This window comes from Lichenostomus cassidix, chromosome 22 (genome assembly GCF_008360975.1).
Source record: "Lichenostomus cassidix isolate B80296 chromosome 22, HeHo_3.0, whole genome shotgun sequence".
NCBI lineage: Eukaryota > Metazoa > Chordata > Aves > Passeriformes > Meliphagidae > Lichenostomus > Lichenostomus cassidix.
Window position 1 is genome coordinate 2,190,775 of NC_139502.1, and position 11,030 is coordinate 2,201,804.

The 11,030-nt window shown below is 35.2% G+C and overlaps 1 protein-coding gene across 2 annotated transcripts; it reads right to left on the bottom strand.

Moving 5' to 3' along the window:
* Positions 1-2,638: 2,638 nt before the first annotated feature.
* On the bottom strand, positions 2,639-10,249 carry GNRH1 (gonadotropin releasing hormone 1). Of its 2 annotated transcripts, XM_085080809.1 has the most exons (4): positions 10,184-10,249; positions 9,146-9,287; positions 8,846-8,941; positions 2,639-2,822 (listed from the first exon to the last, which is right to left on the bottom strand). In XM_085080809.1, the coding sequence occupies exons 2-4, from the start codon at positions 9,284-9,286 to the stop codon at positions 2,781-2,783; spliced, it is 279 nt and encodes a 92-aa protein (XP_084936935.1). In that variant the 5' UTR covers position 9,287; positions 10,184-10,249; the 3' UTR covers positions 2,639-2,780. The 2 variants fall into 2 exon arrangements, with proteins under 2 accessions (XP_084936935.1, XP_084936934.1); XM_085080808.1 differs by lacking the exon at positions 10,184-10,249 and having other exon boundaries at positions 9,146-9,454.
* Positions 10,250-11,030: the final 781 nt, after the last annotated feature.

Consider the following 11,030-nt stretch of genomic DNA (forward strand, 5'->3'; position numbering starts at 1 on the left):
AATTATTAAAAAATTATCAAAATTTTTAGATTATTTTAAAATTTTATCAACATTTTAAAATTATTTTTTAAAAAATTATCGAAGTTTAAAATGATTTTTATCAAAGTTCTCTTGCTGTTTTCTTCTTTCTTTCCTGCTGAGGGATGGGGAGAAGTTCATTCCAAAATTGAGTTTTATTTTTTGATTAAAATTTTTATCAAAATTTCAAATTATTAAAAAAAATTATCAAAAATTTAAAAAAATTATTAAAATTTTTAAATTATTTTAAAAATTTTATCAACATTTTAAAATGATTTAAAAAATTTTATCAACATTTAAAATTATTTTTTAAAAAATTTTATCAAAATTTTTAAATTATTTTTAAAAATTTTACCAACATTTTGAAATTATTTTTTAAAAAATTATCGAAATTTAAAATGATTTTTATCAAAGTTTTCTTGCTGTTTTCTTCTCCTCTTGACTGCTGAGGGATGGGAGGAGTTCATTCCCAAAGGGAGTTTATTTTTTGATAAAAATTTTTATCAAAATTTCAAATTATTAAAAAAATTATCAAAAATTTTAAAAAATTATTAAAATTTTTAAATTATTTTAAAATTTTATCAACATTTTAAAATGATTTAAAAATTTTATCAACATTTTAAATTATTTTTTAAAAAATTTTATCAAAATTTTAAAATTATTTTTAAAAAATTTATCAACATTTTTAAATTATTTTTTTTAAAAATTATCGAAGTTTAAAATGATTTTTATCAAAGTTCTCTTGCTGTTTTCTTCTTCTCTTTCTTGACTGCTGAGGGATGGGGAGAAGTTCATTCAAAAGTGAGTTTTAGTTTTTGATAAATATGTTTATCAAAATTTTAAATTATTAAAAAATTTTATCAAAATTTTTAAATTATTTAAAAAATTTATCAAAATTTTTAAATTATTTTAAAAATTATCAAAATTTTTAAATTATTAAAAAATTTTATCAAAATTTTTAGATTATTTTAAAAATTTTATCAACATTTTAAAATTATTTTAAATAAATTTTATCAACATTTTAAAATTATTTTTTAAAAATTATCGAAATTTAAAATGATTTTTATCAAAGTTTTCTTGCTGTTTTCTTCTTCTCTTGACTACTGAGGGATGGGGAGGAGTTCATTCCCAAAAGTGAGTTTATTTTTTGATTAAAATTTTTATCAAAATTTCAAATTATTAAAAAAAATTTATCAAAATTTTTAAATTATTTAAAAAATTTTATCAAAATTTTCAACAATATTTCAACAAGTGAATTTATTTCAACAGAAAGTGAATTTATTTCGACAGAAAATGAATTTATTTCAGCAGAAAGTGAATTTATTTTGACAGAAAGTGAATTTATTTTGACAGAAAATGAATTTATTTCAACAGAAAGTGAATTTATTTCAACAGAAAATGAATTTATTTCGACAACAAATGAATTTATTTCGACAGAAAGTGAATTTATTTTACCAGAAAGTGAATTTATTTCGACAAAAAGTGAATTTATTTCGACAGAAAGTGAATTTATTTTGACAAAAAGTGAATTTATTTCAACAAAAAGTGAATTTATTTCGACAGAAAGTGAATTTATTTCGACAGAAAGTGAATTTATTTCAACAGAAAGTGAATTTATTTCAACAGAAAATGAATTTATTTCAACAGAAAGTGAATTTATTTCGACAGAAAGTGAATTTATTTTGACAACAAGTGAATTTATTTCAGCAGAAAGTGAATTTATTTACACAGAAAATGAATTTATTTCAACAGAAAGTGAATTTATTTCGACAAGTGAATTTATTTTAACAGAAAATGAATTTATTTCGACAGAAAATGAATTTATTTTAACAGAAAGTGAATTAATTTCAGCAGAAAGTGAATTTATTTCAACAGAAAGTGAATTTATTTCAACAACAAATGAATTTATTTCAACAGAAAGTGAATTTATTTCAGCAGAAAGTGAATTTATTTCAACCACAAGTGAATTTATTTCAACAGAAAGTGAATTTATTTCGACAGAAAGTGAATTTATTTCAACAGAAAGTGAATTTATTTCGACAGAAAGTGAATTTATTTCAACAGAAAGTGAATTTATTTCGACAGAAAGTGAATTTATTTCGACAGAAAGTGAATTTATTTCAACAGAAAGTGAATTTATTTCGACAGAAAGTGAATTTATTTCAGCAGAAAATGAATTTATTTCAACAACAAGTGAATTTATTTCAACAAAAAGTGAATTTATTTCAACAGAAATTGAATTTATTTCAGCAGAAAGTGAATTTATTTCGACAGAAAGTGAATTTATTTCAACAAGTGAATTTATTTTAACAGAAAGTGAATTTATTTCGACAGAAAGTGACTTTATTTTCAGCAGAAAGTGAATTTATTTCGACAGAAAATGAATTTTTTTCGACAGAAAGTGAATTTATTTTGACAACAAGTGAATTTATTTCAGCAAAAAGTGAATTTATTTCAGCAGAAAATGAATTTATTTCGACAAAAAGTGAATTTATTTCGACAAAGAGTGAATTTATTTCAGCAGAAAGTGAATTTATTTCGACAGAAAATGAATTCATTTCAGCAGAAAATGAATTTATTTCAGCAGAAAGTGAATTTATTTCGACAGAAAATGAATTTATTTGAACAACAAGTGAATTTATTTCGACAACAAGTGAATTTATTTCAGCAGAAAGTGAATTTATTTTAACAGAAAGTGAATTTATTTCGACAAAAAGTGAATTTATTTGAATTTTGAACCTCTGCCCCATTTGGCTTTGAGCTCAAACCTTCTTTCTTCTTCCTTCTCCCTCCACCAGCCTCTCCTGCAAGCAAAATTGCATTTTTAGGAGCAGAAATCGCTTTAAGGATGGAATTTTCTGTGTTCTGAATTGTCTGAAATCCCCCAGGGCTGAACCCTGAGGTGCTCTGCATGGAGGGAAAATCTGAATTTTGTGCTCCAACTTGCCCAGGAAAGGAGGAGGAAAATTCAGATTTTTTTCCATAAGGTGGAGATTTCCAGCCACTCTTATTTCTCTGTTCTGTTTAATATAAAAATAAAAAAAATAAAAATGTGGTTTGGTGAGAAAACTGGGGGTGGAAAAAAACCTGAGTGGGTTTGAATGTTAAAAATTAAAATGGTTTATTAAAATTAAAATGGTTTATTAAAATTAAAATGGTTTATTAATGGTTTAGTAGAATAAAAATGGTTTATTGATGGTAATTTTTTTATTGAAATGGTTTATTAATGGTAAAATTTTTTATTGAAATGGTTTTTTAATGGTAAATTTTTTATTAATGGTAAATTTTTTATTAATGGTAATTTTTTTATTGAAATGGTTTATTAATGGTAAATTTTTTATTAATGGTGAATTTTTTATTGAAATGGTTTATTAATGGTAAATTTTTTATTGAAATGGTTTATTAATGGTAATTTTTTATTGAAATGGTTTATTAATGGTAATTTTTTTATTAATGGTTTATTAATGGTAAATTTTTTATTGAAATGGTTTATTAATGGTAAATTTTTTATTAATGGTAAATTTTTTATTTAAATGGTTTCATGGTTCAAACCATTGAAAGGGTTTAATTGTTAAGCAGCAAGAAAATGGGAAATTTCTGAGGAAATGAGGAGCTGGTATTAAAATTAAAATGGTTTATTAATGGTTTATTAGAATTAAAATGGTTTATTAATGGTTTAGTAGAATAAAAATGGTTTATTAATGGTAAATTTTTTATTAATAGTAATTTTTTTTATTGAAATGGTTTAATGGTTCAAACCATTAAAAGGGTTTAATTGTTAAGCAGCAAGAAAATGGGAAGTTTCTGAGGAAATGAGGAGCTGGTATTAAAATTAAAATGGTTTATTAATGGTTTATTAGAATTAAAATGGTTTATTAATGGTAAATTTTTTTATTGAAATGGTTTATAATGGTAAATTTTTTATTGAAATGGTTTATTAATGGTAAATTTTTTATTAATGGTGAATTTTTTATTAAAAGGGTTTAATGGTTCAAACCATTAAAAGGGTTTCATTGTTAAGCAGCAAGAAAATGGGAAGTTTCTGAGGAAATGAGGAGCTGGTATTAAAATTAAAATGGTTTATTAATGGTTTATTAGAATTAAAATGGTTTATTAATGGTTTAGTAGAATTAAAATGGTTTATTAATGGTTTAGTAGAATAAAAATGGTTTATTAATGGTTTATTAGAATTAAAATGGTTTATTAATGGTAAATTTTTATTGAAATGGTTTATTAATGGTAAATTTTTTATTGAAATGGTTTATTAATGGTAATTTTTTTATTGAAATGGTTTAATAATGGTAAATTTTTTATTAATGGTAAATTTTTATTGAAATGGTTTATTAATGGTAATTTTTTTATTGAAATGGTTTATTAATGGTAATTTTTTTATTGAAATGGTTTTTTAATGGTAAATTTTTTATTGAAATGGTTTATCAATGGTAAATTTTTTACTAATGGTGAATTTTTTATTAAAAGGGTTTAATGGTTCAAACCATTGAAAGGGTTTAATTGTTAAGCAGCAAGAAAATGGGAAATTTCTGAGGAAATGAGGAGCTGCTGGGGTTTGGTTGGTTCAGCTCTGCAAGTTCCCTTCAGCCAGAAAGGATTCATTTCAAATATATTTATTTCAAATATATTCATCTCAAATATATTTATTTCAAATATATTCATTTCAAATATATTTATTTCAAATATATTTCAAATGATATTTATTCCCAGGATATTTCAAATATTCTGGTCGTTATTCTGTGTGTGTTTTCCTGCCTAACATCACCTCTTGGAGTTAAAAAAAAAAATTAATAATTGTAATATATTATTAAAAATATTTTAATTATTATTGTATTATTTTAATAATAAAAAACCAGTAAGTTACTGCTGCTGGCTCTTCCCTGTGCAGGGAGAACTGTTGGAAATCCCAAACCACAATTCCAATCCATGTTCAGTACAAATAGCATTAAAGAGAAGCTAAAATCCCATTTATTCAGGTAAATCCTGCATGGAAATCCAGCAGAATTCAGGCTCTGCATGGCTATTCCTGATTTAATTAGCTTTTCCCAGCCCTGGATTAAAGACAAGCTAAAATCCCATTTATTCAGGTAATTTCTGCATGACAATCCTTTGTAATTCAGGCTCTGCATGGCTATTCCTGATTTCCTGATTTTTCCCAGCCCTGGATTAAAGACAAGCTAAAATCCCATTTATTCAGGTAATTCCTGCATGGAAATCCAGCAGAATTCAGGCTATTCCTGATTTAATTAGCTTTTCCCAGCCCTGGATTAAAGAGAAGCTAAAATCCAATTTCTTTAGGTAATTCCTGCATGAAAATCCAGCAGAATTCAGGCTATTCCTGATTTTCTGAGCTTCTCCCAGCCCTGGATTAAAGACAAGCTAAAATCCTATTTATTTAGGTAATTTCTGCATGAAAATCCAGCAGAATTCAGGCTCTGCATGGCTATTCCTGATTTAATTAACTTTTCCCAGCCCTGCATCAAAGACAAGCTAAAATCCCATTTATTCAGGTAATTCCTGCATGACAATCCACTGGAATTCAGGCTATTCCTGATTTAATGAGCTTTCCCCAGCCCTGGATTGAAGACAAGCTAAAATCCCATTTATTCAGGAAATTCCTGCATTAAAATCCAGCAGAATTCAGGCTATTCCTGGTTTTCTGAGTTTTCCCCAGCCCTGCATTAAAGACAAGCTAAAATCCCATTTATTTAGGTAATTCCTGCATGACAATTAATTTGAATTCAGGCTCTACATGGCTATTCCTGCTTTTCTGACCTTCTCCCAGCCCTGGATTAAAGAGAAGCTAAAATCCCATTTATTTAGGTAATTCCTGCCTGACAATCCATTGGAATTCAGGCTCTGCATGGCTATTCCTGATTTCCTGGATTGAAGACAAGCTAAAATCCCATTTATTCAGGGAATTCCTGCATGAAAATCCAGCAGAATTCAGGCTCTGCATGGCTATTCCTGCTTTTCTGAGCTTTTTCTAGCTCTGAAGACAAGCTAAAATCCCATTTATTCAGGTAATTCCTGCATGACAATCCAGCAGAATTCAGGCTCTGCATGGCTATTCCTGATTTTCTGAGCTTTTCCTAGCCCTGGATTAAAGGCAAGCTAAAATCCCATTTATTTAGGTAATTCCTGCATGAAAATCCAGCAGAATTCAGGCTATTCCTGATTTTCTGAGCTTTTCCCATCCTTGGATTAAAGAGAAGCTAAAATCCTATTTATTCAGGTAATTTCTGCATGAAATTCCAGCAGAATTCAGGCTCTGCATGGCTATTCCTGATTTAATTAGCTTTTCCCAGCCCTGGATTGAAGACAAGCTAAAATCCCATTTATTCAGGTAATTTCTGCCTGACAATCCACTGGAATTCAGGCTCTGCATGGCTATTCCTGGTTTTCTGATTTTCCCCAGCCCTGGATTGAAGACAAGCCAAAATCCCATTTATTCAGGTATAATAAAAACTGAAATTCCAGCAGAATTCAGGCTCTGCATGGCTGAATTTCTGATTTCCTGAGCTCCTCAGCGAGAGGCTGGAGAAGCTTTAAGCACTCCGAGCTTTGGGATTTGCCTTCAAACCTGCAGCAGGGATGGAGAGTTGGAGCTCAGGGACATCCCAGGGACATTCCTGGGGAGTGGTGACCATCTGTCCCTGTCACCTGGTGGCTTTTCCAGCCTGCCTTGATGGAAAAGCACATTTTTTCCTGAGGGAGCTGGCGGGGTGGCAGTTGTGTTGTCACTGCTCAGGAACATCTGATGGAAAATGGGATTGCCAGCCCGGGGAGGTGGAGCAGCACATCCCATCTGGCTGCAGCTGGGGGTTTGGGGTTTGGGGTTTGGGGTTTTGGGGAGCTGAGGGAGGGCAGGGATGGGTTTGGGGTGAATTTGGGGAGGAAAAGGGAATGATGGTTCCAAGGGGAGCCAGGGAATGGTGGATCCTTGTCCTGGAGTGACCCAGGGAAGGTTTGGGAATGGTGGATTCTGGAGTGGGATTTGGGAATGATGGATTCTGGAGTGGGATTTGGGAATGATGGATCCTGGAGTGGGATTTGGGAATGATGGATTCTGGAGTGGCCCAGGGAAGGTTTGGGAATGATGGATCCTGGAGTGGCTGAGAAAATTATTTGGGAATGATGGATCCTGGAGTGGCTCAGAGGATTATTTGGAAATGATGGATCCTGGAGTGACCCAAAAGGTTTGGGATTGATGGATCCTGGAGTGGCTCAGAGAGGGTTTGGGAATGATGGATCCTTGTCCTGGAGTGGCCCAGAGAATTATTTGGGAATGATGGATCCTGGAGTGGCCTAGAAAGGGATTTGGGAACGATGGATTCTGGAGTGACCCAAAGAGGATTTGGGAATGAATTATTTGGGAATGATGGATCCTGGAGTGACCCAGGGAAGGTTTGGGAATGATGGATCCTGGAGTGGGATTTGGGAATGATGGATCCCTGTCCTGTAATAGCCCAGAGGATTATTTGGGAATGATGGATCCTGGAGTGGCTCAGAGAATTATTTGGGAATGATGGATCTTGGAGTGACCCAGAGGATTATTTGGGAATGATGGATCCTGGAGTGACCCAGGGAAGGTTTGGGAATGATGGATTCTGGAGTGGCCTAGAAAGGGATTTGAGAATGATGGATCCTGGAGTGACCCAGAGGATTTGGGAATGATGGATCTTTGTTCTGGAGTGGCCTAGAAAGGGATTTGGGAATGATGGATCCTGGAGTGACCCAAAGAGGATTTGGGAATGATGGATCCTGGAGTGGCTCAGGGAAGTTTTGGGAATGATGGATCCTGGAGTGGCTCAGGGAAGTTTTGGGAATGCTGGATCCTTGTCCTGGAGTGGCCTAGAAAGGGATTTGGGAATGATGGATCCTGGAGTTGCTCATAGGATTTGGGAATGATGGATCCCTGTCCTATAATAGCCCAGAGAATTATTTGGGAATGATATATCTTGGAGTGGCCCAGATGATTATTTGGGAATGATTGATCCTGGAGTGGCCCAGAGAGGGTTTGGGAATGCTGGAGGGGACAGGGAGGGAGCAGTGCAGGTGACAATGACCTTGAGATGTCCCTGCCCTGGGGATGAGGTGGGTTTTATTTCCCTTCCAACCCAAACCATCCTAAAATCCCATGATGAGGGCAGAGCCAGAATTTCCTCAAGTGACCTAAACTTCAACCCCTTCTCCTCCTCCTCCACCTTTTTCCCTTCCCCTCGTGCATTTTGTTTAAATTTTCCTGTATTATTTCCTCAGGTGAACTAAACTTTAATTCCCTCCTCCTCCTTCTCCACCTTTTCCCCTCCCCTTATGTATTTCCTTTACATTTTCCCATAATATTTCCTCACATGAACTAAACTTCAATCCCTCTTCCTTCTCCACCTTTTCCCCTCCCCTCGTGTATTTTCTTTAAATTTTTCCATAGGACTTTCTCAAGTGAATTAAACTTTAATTCTTCTTCCTCCTCCACCTTTCTTCCCTCCCCTGGTGTATTTTATTTCAATTTTCCCATAGGATTTCCTCAGGTGAACTAAACTTTGATCCCTCCTCCTCCTTCTCCACCTTTTCCCCTCCCCTTATTCATTTCCTTTACATTTTCCCATAATATTTCCTCACATGAATTAAACTTTAATTGTCTCTTCCTTCTCCACCTTTTTTCCCCTCCCCTCTTGTATTTTATTTAAATTTTTCCATAGGACTTTCTCAAGTGAATTAAACTTCAATCCCTCTTCCTCCCCCACCTTTTTCCCCTCCCTCGGTGTATTTTATTTCAATTTATCAGTGATGACAGCAAACCCACGTTACTCACCATGGCTTCCTTCAGCTCCCTGATCCTGGAGTTCTGCTCCCAGCCTGGGCACTCCCTCTGCTCCACCTCCCCTAATTTCTCCATTTCGTTTGCAATCTGGGTTGGAAAAATGGCACAAGGAAGTGAGAAAACCTCCAGGAAATGGGATTTTTCCACCCAAAGTGACTCCTGCACCACCTTTTTGATGTTTCTCCCCAGCTCTGGGCGTGTTTGAGGGACACAGACAGCTCTGGAGGGAAGCTCCATCCCCTTTTTGGCTGCATTTTTCCCATCCAGAGGTGTTTCCCAGCCCAGCCTCACCTCCTGGAATGGTCCCAGCAGCTCCTGGGGGCTCCTCTTCCCCCCTGGCTGGAGGCCAAAGGACCAGTGCTGGCCCAGGGACATCCCCACGGCCAGCACAGCCAGCAGGACAGTGGCCAGGAGCCTCCTGGACTTCTCCATCCTGCAGAGAGAGAGAAAAAAGCACATTTCTGGTCAAAAAGGCTTCTCCATCCTGCAGAGAGAGAAAAAAGCACATTTCTGGTCATAAAGACTTCTCCATCCTGGAGAGAGAGAGGGAAAAAAGCACATTTCTGGTCATAAAGGCTTCTCCATCCTGGAAAGAGAGAGAGAGAGAAAAAAAAATCACATTTCTGGTCATAAAGACTTCTCCATCCTGCAGAGAGAGAGAGAAAAGCACATTTCTGGTCATAAAGACTTCTCCATCCTGGAGAGAGAGAGAGAAAAAAATCACATTTCTGGTCATAAAGGCTTCTCCATCCTGGAGAGAGAGAGAGAAAAAAATCACATTTCTGGTCATAAAGACTTCTCCATCCTGGGGAGAGAAAAAAAAAAGCATATTTCTGGTCATAAAGACTTCTCCATCCTGGAGAGAGAGAGAGAGAGAAAAAAAGCACATTTCTAGTCAAAAAGGCTTTGGAGAATGAAGGAAATGCAGCATTTTTGGATCACAGAATCGTGGGATGTCCTGAGCTGGAAAGAACCACAATGATGGAATTGCAGCTCTGCACAGACACATCCCAAAAATGCCAGCCTGAAGCTGTTCCAGCTCTGCTCTGCACCTCCAGCCTGGGTTTTGCAGCCTCTCCAAATGAGGATTAGCTCACCAGATAAATAGTGGATACCTGAGAAATTTGGGGAAAGATCTAAATTAGGATTTCTGAGTTCCAGGCACGTCTGGCCCTCAAAGGCTGCCCTCCCTGGTGGTGCTGGGCAGATGTCTAAACTGCTTTTCCTGCTCTGATTTTCAAATCTCCCCTTCCCAGCCTCTCCTGATCCAAGTTTTTTCCCACCAGGAGAGTAAAAAAGGGAATGTGGGATGTCATTCCAGCACCCTACCTGCAGCCTGGGAGAGTTTGGGGTAACTCCAGCTCTTCTCCTCCGGAAAATCTCCTGAAAACTGCTCTCCCCTCACTTTTATACCCCAGAGCCACCCCTTCCCAGCTGGAGATTTTCTCCAATTCCACCCCCAGGCTGCAGGTTTGGTGCTCCTGTGCAGCACAAGCAAAGCCCATAATTGGAACACCCCAGAGAAGCAATTAAATTCAGCTCTTTTGCTCTAAGAGCCATAAAAGTCGCAGGCTGGCTTTTAAGAGGTTGTAAATCCCACGCTGGGGTGAAGCTGATCCTGCTGGGAAATCCAGGAGTTTGTCTGGTTTCTGCAGGGAAAGGTGGTGGGGGAGTTGGAATTTGTTTGGGGCATGAAATGGGTGAGGAAAGGAGCTCAGGCTTGAAAAATCCTGGGATGGTTTGGGTTGGAAAGGACTTTAAATTCATTTATTTCCACTTTGCACCATCCCAGGGTGCTCCAAGCTCCATCCAGCACTTCCAGGGATGGAGAATCCACAATCCAGGCAATCCTTGATTTATTTCATGAAGGGAACAACCCTTTGGTGCTCAGACAACTGCACAGTGCAATTCCACTGGATTTTCACGCAGAAATTCCCCTAAATAAATATGATTTGGTGATTTTCACTGCAGAAATGATATTTTTTGGAGTTTTTTTACCCCCCTGGTAGCTCCTCTGCCTTCTGCCACCTGAGTATCTCATATTTCCTGTTCTCCAAACATCCTCTGCTGCATCTCCCATGACCTCTCAGAGCTTTAAAGGATTCAAAGTTAATTTAATAAGGAAATAATTCCAGGGTTGAGTGGCTCTTAGCAGAGTCATTCTTCCTGCCCCAAA

Bases quoted from the DNA above. Each gene is read 5' to 3' on its own strand.
- GNRH1 (XM_085080808.1), bottom strand. From the start codon at position 9,313: ATGTGCTTTTTTCTCTCTCTCTGCAGGATGGAGAAGTCCAGGAGGCTC. The intron at 8,942-9,145 runs GTGAGGCTGGGC...TTTCCAACCCAG, and splicing joins TGCTGGGACCATTCCAGGAG to ATTGCAAACGAAATGGAGAA. The intron at 2,823-8,845 runs GTGAGTAACGTG...TTTTGCTTGCAG, and splicing joins GGGAGCTGAAGGAAGCCATG to GAGAGGCTGGTGGAGGGAGA.